At 39.0% G+C, this 19,094-nt stretch overlaps 1 protein-coding gene across 1 annotated transcript in view; it reads right to left on the bottom strand.

The window, feature by feature from the left end:
- DCN (decorin) overlaps window positions 1-18,192 on the bottom strand; it is a 38,647-nt gene extending 20,455 nt beyond the window's left edge. The window contains exons 1-2 of the mRNA XM_054275110.1: window positions 18,065-18,192; window positions 13,728-13,963 (exon numbers count right to left, since the gene is read on the bottom strand). Of these exons, the coding sequence (XP_054131085.1) occupies window positions 13,728-13,935 (208 nt within the window). The 5' untranslated portion in view covers window positions 13,936-13,963; window positions 18,065-18,192. The remainder of the gene's footprint in view (window positions 1-13,727; window positions 13,964-18,064) is intronic.
- Between the last annotated feature and the right edge of the window lie 902 nt (window positions 18,193-19,094).

The following is a 19,094-nucleotide window of genomic DNA, read 5'->3' on the forward strand; positions in this document are numbered from 1 at the left end:
TTTTAAAAAGCAGAATCATGTGGCCTGGGATGAACTAATAAAAGCTTCATAAACTGACACCAGCCAAAACTCGCATCCCATCCTGTTTACCTTACTGATGTTCAGTGCACAAATATTTGATACAGATTAAGATTGTTCATATTACTAAAATAACTTTTCCTCATTTAGGCATGGACTTTGTTCTTACTTCAACAGTTGCAAAACCCTCATTACTTCCAGAAGTGTAGTACCAGAGTTCCAAATATATAAGAATATGATACTGTATAATTTGCATGTTGGTTGTCTTCGGACAGTTTCTGTCTTCAGTGAACAGGACTGATGTCAGCAACTATAAAATTCTTTCCCAAAACCCCTGCTTTTTCAAGACCATAACTTTGTTATAACTTCCTACATTCTAGCAACTTTTCTAGCAATCTTCACATATTAAAAAAAATACCAAAACAACCTGAAGGGTTTAATTGTTTATATTCAAAGACTCAAAGTAGCATTAGTGTGCCCTGGTTGTCAGCATGTTTGTATTAGTAGGCTGATACCTCTAATAAGGGTTATGGCAGACAAGAGGGTGCAAGAGCTATGCAGCCATGCTTTATGGGATGCCCTTGGAACACACCTTGTAAAAGCACTTAGGGAACACTTGGCTTGCCACTGAAGGGACAATTTGCCAGAGACTAAACTTCCCCCACAACTTCCAGCTGTAATTTTCAGTTTCTAAAAGCTTAAGTGTTATTCATTAACATAGTAGAACTGATAATTTCTCAGAGCAATAAAGTTAGACTTTTAATGTTTCTTATTATAAAGATAAGACAAATTTGATAATCAGAAATCCATTTCTGAAAATTATTTATAACATCATTTTCCTGTCTTGTACTAGAAACTAGATGGATGTACAATGCAATAGTAGCTCTGCATGCAGAGTATAATTGCCATCCCTTGAAGAGTGGAGCTTTTTCTATTACCTAACCCACCTATATTGTAATGCATTTCCTTAAGCTGCTTTTTAAAATGTTTTCAAAACCAGCTATAGACATTATATTTCTTTTTTTTTTTTTTAATTGATTTGTGTGGTCTTTGAAGAGCAAAGTGTAGATGAGTACAGGATGCATACTAGGTGCTGTGGAGATCTTGCATTATCAGTGAAAGCAATTGAACACCTCCTTCCGCTGAAACCTACATCATCTAAAGCTCTTCAGTGGAGGAAGAGTGTATAAATGTGTGAACCTGGACACTGACCTGCAAAATCATCATTTAATAATTCAGTACTAAACTGCATTTGAGGTGTAAACCAGACCCATATCTACCTTGGCTTGTGCTTCAGCCTGCAGCTCCAGGTCTCTGTATGAGCTGCTGCACCTCCAGAGAGATCCATGTGGGAGGAGCACTGGTGCAGTGCAAACTCACCCCTGTGCTGCAGGCTCCCAGCCTGGGGAGGAAAGCTCCAAACCTTCCTGGCCAACAGCAGCCAGTTCAGATGAGTGGGGGAGCCTCAACTGACGTGACAGTGAGGCAGAGTTTAAATCAAATGGAGAAAATTGTAATCCCACTGGAAGCTCAGATGGCTCCTGGGATAGAATTATCATGTCCCAGAGATATTTTTTTGGTTCTTCTGTCTGGGAGAGAGTTTAGAGGGGAATTGTGGGCTGTCCTTACTACTCATTTCTGAGGGACTCAGGAGATGCCCGTGTACTTCTGAAGCCATGCTGCACAGTGTGATCACACATCCACCCACTGATAACTTCTGGTGAAATTTATGTAATGCCAACCAAAAGGAAAACTGGTGTCAGAAAACATCAATTGAGTTTCCTCTCCATCATTTTAAGAACAGTATACTCAGATATTCCAGCTCTTACCTGTGATGTTTCCGTACATTAAAACTTGCTTCTTGAAAAGCCATATGAAAATCTCTCATAGCAGTCTGAGCTTTTATGTCAATAATCAGTGCTACACAGTTGAGTATTTAACTCCCCAGAAGAATTTCAGGTTTCTAGTTCCTAAAATTAACTGATAACTTATTAAAAATTTAGATCCATCTGCCTTTCTAACGTTAAATTGAAAATACATGTATACATATATCTATGTATTTTATACATATTTTATATGTATACAATACATATATTTTATTTTAAATTTTGACTGGATAAAATTAAAGTTGATAAATAAATTTTTTAAAAATAAATTTATTCACAAACAAGAGGAAATGGTATAGCTCCACCCTTCAAAATTCTTGTTTACACTGAGATTAAGAGGTTAAAGCTTCTGGAAAAAAAAAGATGTTTAATTAACCAGTTCATGTATTTTAGTCAAAATACCCTTTTGATTAGCACTAAAATATTTCTTGGGAGAAATCACTACTTCCTTATAGAAGCTTAACAGCCATCAGTTCCTGTAGCCCAGCTCAGATCTCTAATATCCCTTATGAATTTTATAGCAGAAACATCCTACTGTTCTGCATTGTCAATCTGGAGCAAATAATTATTCCCACCAGTATACATTTACTTGTGTAAAAATGTATGCACATGAAAACACATGAAGAACAGAATAAGCCGCAGAGCTACAAAGTGGCAAAAAAAAAAAAAAAGTGTAGGGAAGTTTGAGTATTTCCTTTTCTTAGGATAAGATGAGCTTTTATTATTCATGACAGAAGTTTTCCTAACTTTTTTGTACACATCCTTTCTACCCAACAGATTTTTGAGATAACATGCACCATCAAAATTTATTCAATAAAATCCAGAATAATTGGATTGTTAACCAATTTCTTTCTCACACAAGAAAGATTCATCCACAGTCACCTTTGGTGGGGAGATGTTACATGGACCAGGCATCCCTGCTTAGTGGGAGGTTGGAGAAGGTAACTTTGCAGAAATCAAGCTTGTCTCTGTGGGATCTCATCCTTGTGAGGTGTAGCCTTTTGTCATCATTTCTTAAGCAAATGGCAGTGTCTGGCTGCTCTGCTGTGATAGCCTCCCCTCCTGGAGAGGACAGAAGGCTGGTGGGCCTGGAGCTGTTATGAGATGGGAAATTAGGCAGAGAAGGGCCAAGACTGGTATAATTCACCCCTTGTTTGGCCCCTGAGAGAGAATCAATCAATGGCTGGCCCTCTCCTGTGTAGCACTGAACCAGCCCAGCTAGCACATGCTGCTCTTCAGCTGGCCAAACAGGTGTGGGAGATGCAGCAGGAATTTGGGAATAGAGTGAGGATGTTACGGTTTTTGGTGTACACAGCAGGCTTTATTATTTCTGCAGCTGAAGGAATAACCTGCTCAGCTACAGGAGCTGAGATCAAGTGGCCATGGAATCTTTCAAACCATAAAGGAGAAGGGAGAATTGTGAGCCCTCCTGGCTGTGCAGAGGTTTCAGCCCGCTGCTCCAGCTTCTCGGCAGCCAGAGCCACAAGTTAGTCTGTGTCTTGGCATGGAGCCACGTTTCTGCTGAAGCCATACGACTGTGCAAAAAAGGAATGCAAGATTTATGGGGCCAGCGAGGGAGACCAAGCAAGTCAAAGTCTGAGTCTGCAGCCCAGAGATGAGGACGCTTTCCTGACAATTGCATCTTTCCCACACTGAGATCACAAAGTCTAAGTCACAAACATGTGAACAGTGACAGTGATAAACAACTTTTACAATTTTGTGGTTTGATTTTTTTGCTGTCTTGAGGGTATTTTGGTAGATTTTTCCTTCACCTATCCATTTTACAAGCAGCAGGGATGGGGCTTATTCCTCTGAATAAACCTTTGCTTTCCCAGCTGGAGAGCACGGGCCAAAAGGCAGAGAGACATCTGAAGGCTCTAGCTCGGATACATGTGTTACTACACTGCAACACTTACGATTATTATCACAGGGGCCATAAAATGGGGCTCGTTTCAAGGCTCTCTCAGTTTCCGCAGGCAGCTGCTGCCAGCTGAGGAATTTGGGCTGAGCTGTGTGTAATTCCCAGCCATGATCATCAGTGGCGGCTCTCCCAGTGCAGGCAGCCTCTCCAGCTGCTGTCTCTGCTCTCTGCTGTGTGCTCTCCTGCCCCGAGCCCAGCTCTGCTGCATCCCACTGACAGGCAGCAATCCTCCCAGGGTGAACGACCTCAGCCATGCCCTGAGTGGACTCTGGGGCACATGAGGAAACAGGCAAGGTTACAGGGTCAGGACACTTAGTCACGGAAAAATAACTGGATCCAAGCACTGCTTGCTGGAAGGGTGGCAAGGAACTGCCTTGAATGCTTTGACTAAGAAAAGTTTGCTGATACTTTCTCAGGCAATGTGCTACAGTATTTACTGGAAATTTGTTCTCTATTGTGTGGGATTTGCAAATAGGAGTGATTTCATTATTTGCATCCATGAAATAAGAAACAATTGTCTTTTTCTACAGACAAGTATCCATGGCCTCCTTCTCTCTCCCACTTTCAAACTAAAAGTTTCTTCTCTACTTTCTCCACTCTTGCTAATAAATTAGATATAAAAACCACTATGGAATGAATAAGGTTCTTAAAATACATCTTCTTGAGGATGATTCACAACCGTTTTTTAGATACTTTTCCTGTTCGGCAGTCTGAAAGTCTCATAAGATCAGTTTTAGGGTTATTTTTATCACAGATTATTGTTTTGTATATGTCTGGCCCTTCCCATGGGAAAGAACAAGAAAAAAAACCCCATTCCTGCTGAGATGGCCCCTCACAAGGGTAGACCTACTGACCTATTACTACATGGAGTATTTTCCCCCCCCAAATACTTATAACTTTGCTTCCCAGAACAGGGTGAGAAACACAGAAAATTGGAAATGAGTTCACACACACTGAGATCAAATGCATAGTTCTCCACTATGGTAGTGCTAATAATGATAAAAGCCCTAGCAAAGGTATAAAAGTGAATGCATGGCTTTCTCTGCTCTTTTCCACCTCCACCCACTCTGAGTAGTGAACACATATTTCAAAGCATAACGAATATTGCAAGGCACAGCTGTTATGAATTATTTTTCAGTGCTAGTCACATTTTTGGTACAGATAGAGTTATTCTTCTGGCTCCAAAAGTTAATACCTAAGAGTAATGATACATTTTCGAAGCTAAAATTCATGTAACTTCTACTTCTGACTTTTAATTACAATGGTCTCAAATGTATATGCCTTCTGAAGAATCCTATCACTTTAGATAGGCAGAAAAATATTCTGAAATAATCTTAAAACTTCAGGGATTAGGACATTAAGTGAAACAAAAATCAAGTATTATGAGTTTTCTAGTTAACTCCTAGAATCATCAGTGTTACATTTCCCACTGCTGTGGTTGCAGACATAAAACATCCCATCAGAGAGCAGCAAGTGACCCGTGTGATTCATGCAATCTGCCAGCACCATGTGTGTAATGGTTTTACTCAAAGGGGATGCAAGGCAGATGTGCTATCTACGAGTGCCCACGCAGTAAGGTGAAACATTTATTCCTTCAGCAGACATAAGAGAGCATTTCAGTGACTCAGAAAAGCGAGCATTATATAGCAAATTATGTTTTGAATGACCCTCTGGAGTAATGCAATTTGATGTTTACCTCTGTGGCAGTTTAAGTTAGCAACAGGCAACACATTGCAATTTGAGGATAGTTCCCTCAGTTTTTACCTTGGGATTTACCAGAATTGGCTCTACCATAGTGTCATAAAGAATCATTTGGGGAAGGTCTTCTCTGGTTTCAAGTAAACTTACCCCTTCCTGTTTTGACCACATGGTCATTACACAGCCCTAGTTTATAACCTGAGGGCAGAGATATGTTCCTGGTTATTTCAGGTACTTCTAAACATAACACAGCCATTTTTCATAAATGTTTTAGAATTGTTGTCATGCAATCATAAAATGGAAGAAACTGCTGTGGTCATGTCTGGACACAGTGAATAACAAACAAATTTTGGAAGAGAATTCCCTGACTGAATCAGGAAATCTACAGACCTGCTAGTTCCTTCTGTCTACTAGAGGGTGTTTTATATACCCTTGTAACTCTTAGGCATATATGCTTTGTCACTCCTTTTATTTTGTGAGACATTTAGTGATAGAGCTTCCCCAGGTCTTCTGCAACTCTACCAGTCATCTCCAGCCCAGAAGATGTAAACTCTGCCACAGAGTGAAAGAATAAAGAGTAGAAAGAAAATTTTATCCCCTAATCCTGAAAACACTAAGATTATAATTCAATTATTTGCCTTTGCTCCTATATCTCTTAGGTAGAGATATTCAGCAATGGGTTTGATTATTGCACCACTACAGGCACTTTTCTTCCATGTTGCCCTAAAGTATTAATTAATTCACAAACTCTTTAGTTTCTGAGGTCCACTCTGGAGCAGTAGAAGGGAAAATATGTACTCTAGCATAGAAACTGAAATCATTCTAGGCTTTCACATTTTAAGTGGTAGAGGAGGTGTAGAAACTGGTTCTGAGATGTTTTATTGCACATTTTTGTTGTGCTAATGTTGTATTACAAGACCATACTGTAGCCCCATTTGCACTTGCAAATGTTTTAAAAGCTGCGACATTTCTATAATAATTTATCCATTTGGGTTTTTTGCCATTAAGTCCTTAAAGTTGCCATTAGGTGGGCAGAAGTGGTCTCTCACTTTCACTGCTATTTGTAAAATATAATTATTACATTCTGTTTCTCATTAAAATTAAAACTGTAAGCAGTCTGTCTTTAACAGATTTTTGCAGAAACTAAAAACACTCCCAGTATGTCACCGGTAACAAACACAGAGGTGGTATGGGGTTCCCTCTTGGATGCTCCCTCACGTGAGTATGCATGCAGAGAGTACATACATTCTTTAAATACTGCTTTTCCCCTTTTTCAATTCCTATTGACTGCATATGAGGTTTGCAGTAGAATTCCCTACATAGCAAATGAAATCTTACTAAAATCAGGGTCATTTGCAGAGAGCTGTTTGAATCTCTTAATTGGCTCCATAAGTTGAAAACTGCAACACAAATATATTTTTTTTTCCTCCCAAAAATCCCATGCAGGCATGGTCCTTGGTTTTGAGATCCCTGTGTTTCAGCGCTTATTTTTTCCACCTCTGTCTTTGCAGAGCGGCCCAATGGCAAGTTCTACTCTTTTATTCAGCCTGGAGAAGAGGAGACCTCATTGCAATTTACAACTTCCTCAGGATGGGAAGAGGAGAGGAAGGCACTGATCTCTTCTCTGTGATGATCAGTGACAGGACCCAAGGGAATGGCCTGAAGCTGCGTCAGGGGAAGTTTAGATTGGATATTTAAAAAGGTTCTTGACACAGAAGGTGTTTGGGCACTGGAACAGCTCCACAGGGAAGGAAGGGGTCACAGCACCAGCCTGGCAGAGCTCAAGAATAACTTGGCAACACTCTCAGGCACAGGGTATGAATCTTGGGGCTGTTCTCTGCAGGGCCAGGAGCTGGACTTGGATGATCCTGACGAGTCCCTTCCAACTCAGAATATTCTGTGATTCTGTGATTATCTATCTACTTTGCTTTCATAATGTAAAGGACAACAGTGCTCTATGTAAGCATATTAAATACAATACAGCCAAAGAGACATATAATTCCAGCATTTATCAATATTTTTTTTGTCAGGGCAGACTTGGAAAACAGGATGAATAAATTTTAAAAAACGACAATATAGTTTGAAGAAGATAGTTTTTCATTTGAACTTTAGGAAAAGAATAAAATATATTCAGAAAAATATTTTACTTTCCTGTAACCTGATTACCTTCTTTTGGACCACTTCCTTTTAATCAAAGATTCAGGGCATGTGTAAAGCAAATTATAGACCACCAAATCCAAATTTGATAAGGCTGGGACAATCCAATTTGGGTTTGAAAATGGTGTTTTGAAAATCTGCTTAAAATTAGATTTACAAAATACCATGGTAACTGGACTGTGTGAACAGAGTTTTTCTGGAGAGCTGGGTGCTGATATCAGAAGTTTCTGGCTGTTATTATTGGTTATCTTTCACACAGGATCTGATTTCCTAGATCTCCTCCCTGTTGCTATGGGTTCTCAGTGAACACTGGGAAGGGGTTTTTGGACTCTTTATCTCTTCTATGGCTGAGAACCCCCCCCAATTAAATGTCTGAGGCTTTTTGTTGTGAAAACACAGGCATTTTTAAAATAGCTATATCACTTACCAAGTAACACTCCCTACAAATGTGTTAAGAACATAACACACATATCAGTCACACCTGTTAGTCCATAACACTAGGTCATGTAAGGAATGCTTATTTAGCATGTTTTAAACATTATAATCACCTATAATCACTTTTCATTTACTCGCATTTTACTAGCTATCTATTAGCTATTTATTATTGCATTGGGAGATTTTAGAAATGAACAATTTTGTGACAGAGCAAGCCAGAAAACAGTCACTTCTTGTATCACTTAGACTTGGCAGTCTGCATTTCCATTCCTGCCACCAGGATTTCATAAATGGCATTTCCAAGTCTGAAGCAAGCAAACAAATCTAAAAAAACTTAGACCAAAAAAGAAAACATACAAAGCTGGTCACTGTTACCTTGGAGTAAGCAGTAAATAAGGAAGGGATGTACTTAGAGAGGTTTAATTTTCATCTAGGATCATGTTTATCAGCTGAAACTGGAACATCAGTAATTCAGGCGGTGGTGCAAGAAGGCCTGTCTTTTACTGCCCTACTGGCAAAGATAATGGCTTCTTGTTAATACAAAGTAGTCTACATCCAGGCCAATATTTTTTTTCTTGACAATTTTTCAAGAGTGTTTTCTAATCATTGGGTTCTTCATTTAATACATTTTCAGAATGTACTGGGCACAGTATTAATGTTTTTTAACTTCCAGGGCATCCCCAAAATTGTATTGAACCAGAGTATATACAAAAAAATTAATAATCCATGCCAAATTTATAACTAAACAAAGACAGCAATGTGGGTCTATTTTTCCTTGCCTTAATTTTTTTTAAAAATATAACTTCATTAATCTGAAAGTAAGTTTTATAACCTCCCGTGGTGATTGCCCTGTCTTGGCAGTTTGGTTCTCCAAGAGGAATGTTTCTGTCACTGACATCCACCTCAGACAGGATGAACCCCTGCATGGACAGCCTAACTCACCCACTGACTATGAAAGGGAAGCAGACTGCTCTCAGATCCTTAATATCACACGATAATTCCTATATATCCTCCAGTCTGACCTCCAACACTTTAAGAGTTCACCCAGTCAGCATGTGGAATGCCCAATGGCCTGTGCTTGCTGACAGCCTAAGTTATGTTGGGCTGAAGAATGTCAGTTTAAAGGCCAGGGTCTTGTGGTGTAGATGCTATTCTCAGTATAAGTTACAGAATACTTTCCCAGATTTCATGGCTCCTTTTTTAATAACAGTAACTTGGTAAATGATTCAGTTCTATGAAGCCAGGGGATTTCACGAGAGTATCAGCTTCTATTAAACATAAAAGGAGTAAGACTTTAATCTTTATTGTAAGAAAAAAAAAAAAGAAAATTAAAAAAAAAACCACATAAAAATGGAATAACTCGTCCTAAAGGCCCATCAGTGATGACGTAAATTCACAAAAACTTTTTTATTTAAAAATTGTATTTGTTAATGCCTGGCCACTTAAGAATCCATGCTTTCTTTTACATGTTTATTTACCTACAGGATTTTGAGCTGAGCATTTAGCCTTAAAGATTATGTTTCAAAACATGGTATATGGTAAAGGAGATAATTTCCTTTATAGTGAAAAATGAGGTTCTCACATGAAGTCAAAATCAGAAAATGGTTGTTCAGATATTTCTGGAAGATTTCTTACAATGAGATAAATTATCTTTTGCCAACAAATAAATTGCCATGTTACGATGGTTCAAGTGTAGAAGAGCCATCAGTTGATATATTGAGACACTCTATTTGTTCAGATAAACTGCCTAATGTTACCAAATAATAATTACTGATAATATTTTACATATCTGTGAACCTTTCATCTCCTGATCTCAAAGTGCTTTTCAAACACACCCTCCAGCATCCATGCTGAGCTCTAATGTACTCTTCTTTATATAAGCTGGAGAAACCCTGCATTTCTGAGCTGTGGTTAAGACTTGAATTTTAGAAGTAATACCAATTGATCTTTGTTTGCTGGCATGTCTCTCTCACATACCCTTAGGAAACCCCAAAACCTTCACGGATACTCCAAATGACACAGATGGAGAGACCCCAACTATGCCCTGTAACTCTCCAAGGAGGGCAATCTCCTTGCATCCTGTATAGAGACACAGCTCCTTTAGAAGGGGCTGCCAGACTTATCTGAAGATGAAAGAAAGCTCTGACCACCACCTCTGAGTGTGCTTATGAAGCATCCTGCATCTGCTGCAGGGATGAGTAATCACACATGCATCCTCCTGCCAACCAGGACACTCTGGGATGAACTTTGCTTGAGACTCCCTTTGGGAGGATGAGACTTTAAACGGAACTGTTAATCCTTCCTGGGGTTTCTGAGGCGTGTTTGCCTGCCCAGCTGACTGTACATCTTCCCTGTATATATTACTTTAGAGCAAGAAAAGTGGCCTCTGAGCAGCTACATCAGTTACTCCCCACCTGTACTGTGCTCTAATAAGGAGGATGCCTGTGATTCCTATGGAAAGCCTGGGTACAGCATAGCAATGCCTCATACTGAAGCATGATCAAAAAGTGTACCTGTGGCTCCCTTTTAACAACAGGAGGTAGATTAATAAAAGGTAGCACTCTTATAAAGATAGCACAGTGGCCTTCCTTGATAGGATCCTTGAGCCTGTTCGCAAAGGTAATACATCTCATGAAATGTAGGCAATGGGGTTCTGCTTTTGATCCATCAGTAACCAAAACTTAGAAAGAATTCTTTTTCAGAATGTGAGAAGGAAGGCAGCATTATCCTCCTTGTCAACTCAGCTCTTGGCTGGGAAGCAAAACAAATTAATTTGTAGGTATGTGTTTAGGAAGATGTGACTGAAGTTTAAGACTATAGGAATGCAAAAATTCAGCTGACAAGAGTGTAATTGGACTACTGAGCATTTTTGTTCACTATTTTTATTGAACTTGGATTTTATTATTTTTTTTGCTATTCCCATCCAGTGCTCATGATCAAAGGGACAAACCTGATCTCTGGACTCTGGATTCCATAGTTCTCCTGTGGTTTAGTCACATAATCCTGTGTCAGATGGTTGGTTTTTTCCTTATGAAGTAAGAATCTACAAATAGCAAATGCCCATTTAGGCACAAAAGAAACAGGCTGAGGAATAGGAAATGTCTCCATATGTTGCCCATGTTAGGGTCCTCCATTTGCCTTGCTTGGCATGTCCCCTGCACCCATGTCCTCATGGCTGTAAACACTCCTTCCATGCCAGAGAGTATGTAGGGGAAAGGATCCTGATTCAGGTTTCAACTTTCCTTTGTGAGAATTTATTTAGGAAGTCTTAATATGTCCTTGTGAGGACCCTTGTTACTGTGCCTGAAATTTTTCTTCAACTAGTACCCATGGGACTAGATGACTAAATTTGACAATTTTGGAGGACGGATGTAGCTAATTTGGTTGGGTTGGAAAAGCCCAGAGCTGAAGGGAGAAGCAGGCCAGGTTAACAGAGAGGTAGAACTGTCACTGCTAGTTTCATGCCTCTGTGTGCAAATTGTGCTCCTGATCCCTGAAACACGAGCGTCCTTCATCCCACAGCTCAGGAGCGCGGGAGGTCACCTCCACAGTTTGCAGCAAAAGGCCAATAACTGCCTTGTCTCAGGTCAGTAGGTAAATATGGCTTTGCCTGGGTGTGTCACACAGAAGTGAATTCAGAAGAGTAGAGGGCAGGTTTGCCTGTAAGCAGGTGGCACACAGCTCTCCTGTCCCTGCTTGCAGGGCAGCCAGAACAACTGTGTCTCCATGAGACTCCCAGCTGGACCGTGTCCCATCAGGGGCTGGGATGAAGATGGCTGAAACTTAATGCCAAGGCTGGCACTGCTTGATAAATACTTCCTTGAGCTCTGCCAGGGAAATATTATTTATTATTTTTCAGGGCTGCATATTTTGAGCCCAGGGAGATCTCTTTTCCTTTGTACCCGATGGCTGGATGTTATCAGCCTAGTTGATCCAAAAGCACAATCTTTTCATTGCATGATGTGCAGCATGTGGGTATAAAGAAAGCTCAAAATATATCTCTTTCTTTTCACCCTACTTGAAATTATCTGGGAAACACTGACCTGGGGCACTAATTGCTGTATTTCTGAGTCTCCTTGTCAGTATGGGACTCTACTAACCCAGAAGTATCTTATGCAATGTGTGTGTGAAGAAGTGCATGACCACAGGAACAAGTACAGGAGCAAAGGTTCCCTGTGTGAATGTCTCTACTTTTTCACCAAGTGAAAGCTCATTACATTCTGCAGAACTGAAGCAGACTGAGAACAAGTTCTCTAAATAACTTAAATTCCATCAGCATTACTAAGTGTAACAACAATAAAACCTAAGGCTTTCATGGCATGTGGGGCAACCTCCTCCCCACTCCCCACTCCATGTTTGCTGTCTCTGGCACCTAAATGGCAAAAAAACCCCCATCTTTCAAGGGGGACAGTACTGTGGAAACTTTCTGAAATTATGGCTAGGTTAGCCCACTCTGTTTCGTGCAGCTTAGCTTGCATTGTTCACTGGGTCTTTGCCAAACATATCCGTTGCATAATTATGTGGCTCAGTTTAATAAATTCACAGAAGTTTCTAGGGGTGTAGCTAAAGTTTCCCCTCCTCTCTGTAATTATACAACCCCTAACACAATGAGACACAGGTTCTAATTGGTGGAGTTGTGCCATGATTTACAGTAATTATCAAAGCCAACGTCATAACAAGAAAAAAGAAACACCCAGCTATACATTTAAAGAGCTAGGATGACTAAAACAAACAAACAAAAAAAAAAAAGCTCTATAAAATCATGAGAAGCTATTTGTCTGTTTTCTTGTTAGCAAAACCAACTCTAATTGATTTTCTGCACTGTACACTAAGACTGAATTATACTGGTTTAAACTAAGAACAGTCTCAGTGAAGTCAACTTCATTACTTGAGACTTTTCTGCATGGAAAAGCCAAATGATGGCAGACATGGCTTCATATCCTGCTACTCTGACTGTGCACACAAGTCCCTCCCTTACATAAGGGAGTAAGGAGAGTTTGTGAGAAATGTTCTCATGGTTTCAGCTCGTATAGTGGCTCAGGAAGATATTTAATAAGGAATTCCATGCTGTGTTCATTATTTTGGTGGGTTTCCAAGCTCTTTACTCCAAAAAGCTGGTTCCAGGATATATGATTCCGTTGCTTATTTCATGCTTATATATTCCTATGGAAATTGGATGACTTCTATGTTGAGGTACTAGACAGTATGAGTAAAGGTGTTGGACCTTAGAGCACACAATTTAGAATCTTCTAAAATATTTCCATCCCCACATCTGACCTCACTGCATTTATTTAATATTAATCTGAAGGAATACTTTGAAAAGTTATTTTCTCCTCAAGAGAAATCCGTGGCACTTCAAAGAACAAATGAAATGTACACATTCAAAATATAAATTTAAAAAAATCAAACATCCTCCATGGTCACAACAATGCCCACCCATCTTGCCAGGGCTTTGTGGCCTACTTTGTAAATTCTGGTTAAGAGTAGTTGTAGCACATTTCTTAGCAAAAAGCCAGTGAGGAAGTGTCAGTCCATGGCAGCCCCACCATCCCAGCTGCTGGCCCGTGACTGGAGTGTGAGCACAGAGCCTCTGCAGGTGCTCTTGGACTTACCTAGGTCCGAGCACTGCACCACGCGAAGGTGGCACTGGCAGCGGAAGGGGCACACGGGCCCGAAGCCGGAGATGACGGGATCATCCGTCGGAGCCATGTCGGCCGAGCCCTCGTCCTCCAGCATAAAGTCAAAGAGGCCCTGCTGGTGGAATGGCTTGGCCAAGCATGCTGGCAGCAGGAGTACAAGGAGCAGAGCCAGCCTCCTCATGGCTCAGTTCATGGACGCCCGGCAGGACCTAGGATTCAAAGCAGCGGATTAACAACAAAAGTAGCGGTTTCCCAAAGCTTCCCAAAGTTCCTCCTGAAGGAGGTCCAGCACATCCACCAATTGCATAACTGTTCCTCTCAATAAAAGAAAACTGAGTTGTAAAAATAGGACAGTTATGTGATAGGAGTCTGGTAGCTGCTTGTCAATAGGCCTTTTTTTTTTTTTTGCAGAGCAGTTTGAAGGCAACAGTAAACACATCTGTTTGCATATTTAGAGTAATATTTTTTAGGAATAGGCAGTGCTGTCAACTTTGTTATGCAAAAGAGTCAAAGCAATAAGCCACATTTTCCATGTGCCTCTTTTCTGCCAAGGTAACAGTCTATTTGATTTCATTAGCATTTATTTCATAGCAATGGGTTTGACCCTGGGGACAAACCTGAGGTTCCCAAACTCACTGTAGTTCAGTATTTCATGTCTTGAGAAATGTTTTTAAGTGTCGACTTGCTGTGTGTTTTAAATTATAGCCTAGTAAAACTGACTGAGAAAGATTAGGATTTAGTGACAGGGTGGAAAGAGAGGGGAAGGTCTTTAGTTTTTTAAATGCACTATACTTATTTCCTAGTTCAAACAACACAATAAAATGGAATACAATGTTGTGTTTGTGTTTGTTTGTATTGTGTTTCAATACAATATTGAATATTCTTGGCTTTCTTTCTAAATTTTGATATACACCCTGAGAATCCTCTGCTTTGCACTGCATAAGCATTTGAATTGATACTTGAAGTGTTGTGTGCACACTTTCTAATGGGACTTTAGGGCTTCATTCTGCAGACTTTCATGGTCAGGAGCAACTTTTACAAGTAAGTATTGCCATAGATATTAACAAGAAAAGCTGCTGAAATACATGTTCTCAGGACTTAGGCCTAGATGCATTTCAACACACTCTAGCTTGTGCTAGCTGTCTTGTTGTCCATTAAGGAGAAATTGCACAGCTGTTTGCAGGTTTTGTACCAAAGCTGTAAAGAATAGCTAATTTTCTGAATATTATTTTCTTTTACTGCGTATTTTATAAAATGAAGTTCATACTTTACTGATTTTAATTGATTTGAAAAGCCCACCAAAAAAACCCAAAAAACAAAATAAACAAAAAAATAAGCAACCAAAAACACCTAAACCAAATCTGCCTTCAAATTGCCAAGTGACACAAAGGGAAACTTGGCATTTATATATAAGCTTTTTCTTAAAATGGGTGGTATAGTCCTAAATACAGATGCTGCTCTTTGTAATGAAAGCAAAAATGTCCACTTGCATCTTCAGGTCAATATCTTAGAAACACCTTGGCTGGGTGCTAGCTGGGATTATTTCTTTTTCTAGAAGAAGTTATCTAACAGCTTGGGGTGTGGTAGAGCATTTTTCACCTCCATATTCATTGTTGGATAAAAAACTGGGAGAGGCAGAAGGGGAGGACTGTCTCCCTCTCTGCTTTGACATATGGACCCTACCAGGTAGATGACAAGAATGGACAGATGATATTAGGTGAGAGTAGTTTACTGAAGCCTGCCTTTCTAACATACTACCACCAGGTACTCTAAAAGGAATGGTTAGTGCTAAGAAAAAAGCTAAATATATAAAAAAGCCATGAGACTGGATTTAGATACAATTTATGTTGTGTCTGAGTTCATTTTCCTTTATGAATTTCTACCTACAGGTGCCAAGAGTAGATTTCTCCAGAAACCTTTAGGTCTGTTTCTTGAGAAGATGATTAGGTTGCCTAATAAAATATGCTGGTGTCTTAAAATCATAGCCTATATTGCTGTGATCTACCTGACAGGAAGACATGTGCCTACTATCTTCAGACATCCCAAAGACTTCAAAGTGAAACCACATGGAGTAAAACACTGTTTATATTGTCTCTTTCAGGGACATATTTGTTTTCTTAGTTGGACAGGAAAGTACTTCTGTTCCTGGAACAGACACCTTACTGACAGCATGTGCAGAGGGGGATCACAGACCCCAACATCAGCTGGAGACTTTTAGTAGGTCCTGTCAGCCAGAGCTGTGTAAACTCATGACACGTAGCAGGGGCAGGCTGTGTCCCCACGTGGATCATCCTCCTGTGCTTCCTCCTGCCCTGGCTCCCCACTGGCACTGGGACTGTGTCCCTTTCCCTCCAACACCCGTGCCAGGCAGGCAGAGTGCACAGGGACGTGTCAGGGTGCCACTGCAAAGTGCTGTTGATGCATGGCAGTGAGCTGTTACCAGGGTTTCATCTAAAACATGATTTTTGAAACAGTAATCATCATGTGCAAATTATTGTAAAATAACAATGCAATTTATTAATAATCTCAGACGAGAAGAAAAATTTGCTAAACCATCACCATTCATCACAAAAACTGCTTTGTGAAAATGACCAATAAAACATTTCCCCAGTGCAAATTAATTTTCAGAATATATATTAACAACAATAAAAATTGGGAATGCTGCACACTAGTCCTTGAATGGCAGTGGCAGTCAGGGCCTTTAAAGATCATCCTCAGTCTTTTTTTTATGTATTAATACATTTTTAAAACATTTAAAAATATTTAAAACTTCTTTATTCCCTCTCAGGGTCACTGCTGAAGTACCACCCATCCCAAGAATGCACAATCAGGATCTTATCCTGCAGTTTAATTGCTACCATTCAAAAAAGCCAAAAAAGAAAAACAAATGCAAAGGCACTTTGGAAGTGTCTTCACACTTTGCTTCTTATTCACATTAATATTGATGACTTCATTTATCTCAGTTAAACCCTGTAGCAGGCCTTTCCTTTGGTCCCTGTTTTGTAAAAACTTTAATGAAATCAGAAAGAGCTGGCTATAAAGGAAAACTGTAGGACAACAAAGGATATCAAGTATATAATCTGAGGATACAACAGAGAAAACAGCAGACACATATTAATCAGGATATAGGAGCAGATATCTTCAGGCATATACGCATCCATTCTGCAGACACATGTATCTGTTCCTATTGTTTGCATGTGTAATTGAACATAAAAAAAAGGAAAGATATATACAAAGCTGTATGACCAAGAAATGTTTACACTTCACTTACAAAAAAAAGAGTAGGGAGAACAAAAAAAATCTGAATTCTGTGACACAATATTTATGTCTGCAGGATATAACTGTTTAAAATTCCTTTAATTATGTGTTTACAATGAAGAAGAGCTTTCCACAAGCATAGGAGTCTATACCATAGATTGAAATGTAGCTTGGCCACATTTCATTTTAAAATACCCCTGAAAATATGCTCCATCAGTTCACGTCACCACTCTACTGGTGGTCTTCTTGTCAGTTTACCTTAATACTAAGGGTAAATTATTAGTTCACCTACTGTCAGAAATCTCTCAAAATTCCACAAAGACAAGCTAAACAATACGTTCCAGATTCAAAAAATTCCCCTCCATTTTATGTTTTGCCCATTTTGTGCAATAAAATCTATATATGCAAACACAGGAGTTAAAAGTTTTAGAGAATAAAACTCTGTTAACAGGAGTTTCAACTGCATGAATTTTCTTTTCCACTATTTCATTCATAAGAACTTTCTTTAATCATGATTCCCTTGTTTGTAGCCTGTAACACAGCACTTTCTAACATTACAAAGGCATACACAGAGCCCGTTTAACTTACTACTACGCTTTTTTTTTCTCTGAAATTGAAATTATATTCATCAGTGTCTGAAAAGTATATGAAGAAACACAGGAGAAAGGAATCACAGAGCGCAGTTTAAAGCAGAAATGTAAGCATACACACATTTTTTACACTCTCTATATCACCGATTCTAAACACTGGATTGCAGAGAATATACTGCTGTAAAAGTTTACAGCAAAGAAAAAGAAAGGACTACAGCAGTGCTTATACAAATCAAAACAAGAGACAGAACAGTCAAATAAACAGTAGGAAATCTGCACAGTCTTTGAGAATGTATTCTCATGTTTCCAAGAAACAAAAGTGCTGCATAGAAAACTTAACATTACTAAACATTTAGGAGGATTTTTAACTTGCTTCTTTTAAAATTCAAATAGTTCTTGCCATAGATTTGCCCGAAGTTCTATTAGTGCAGCATAGTTCAAGAGAATTACTAAAAACCGTACCTTTTAATCCAGGGATTTGCAACAGGAGCTCTCAAAGCTGAGATGTAATTAAACTAAATATTCAACCCAGGCAGAAGGCTTTGCAGGTGTGGAAAGGAGGAGGGGGTAAATTCAGCTCAGTGACTGTCACTTGGTGGAAAACCCTCCTGCTTCTATTCCATAGCACAGTTAAAAAATGTTTCTCTCAATGAACACAATCCAGGCTGACACCCACATTAGATCATATGGTAATGATATGTCTCCTGTATTGCAGCCAGAAACTTTATCAGCTCTTTTGCTTTCTTTTCCTCCTTTTTCCTTTTCATTTGCTTTATTTCTCTTTCATCTGTTTACAATCCCAAACTACTTGCACATTATAAGACAGATTCTTAGCTGTAATTCATCTTACTTACTTTATTTATGTCCCCACAACATATATTTAGGAAAGTTTTCTTGGTTTTAACTACAGGGGGGATTACGATTCATTAATGAAAAAAATTTTTAACTCTCCCTCTTGTTTATAGATTTTGGAAATCAAGGAAATTATATAAAATTAATCTTTGAGTTAGGCAATCTAGAGATTAGTATCAGAAGAAAAGGGTTAGCTTTGACTAAAACTATTTAAACAGATATCAACCTGCCTTTGCTTATGCTATAATCATTGTCAAACTAAGTAGTATTTAGTTTAATACATTATTCTCTTGTCTAATAATAGAGTTTGCATGTATTTTTTCAAATGACAGCATGATTTTGATATATAGGAAAATCATGTTTTCATTAGTAAAATGATTCTAACATTTGTGGTTAGAGCTGCTTTATATAAACTTTGCTTTTTTTTTTTTTTTTCCTTCGCTGCCTTCTCACCAGGACAGCAAAACAGAGGGGAAATTAGCTTTAACTGTTTGGGTTTTGTGTTGGTGGTTTTTTGTATATTTTAATTTTTTAGTGGGTTTTTTTTGGTTAGTTAGGGTTTTTTAAGAGACAGAAGAGATTTTTTTAAAAATATGGGATGAAAGAGGCATCTGACTTATTGTTTAGATTTATATTTTAT

This window comes from Melozone crissalis, unplaced genomic scaffold (assembly GCF_028551555.1).
Source record: "Melozone crissalis strain CALT ecotype California unplaced genomic scaffold, PUWL_Pcris_2 ptg000004l_1, whole genome shotgun sequence".
In the NCBI taxonomy this organism is placed as follows: domain Eukaryota; kingdom Metazoa; phylum Chordata; class Aves; order Passeriformes; family Passerellidae; genus Melozone; species Melozone crissalis.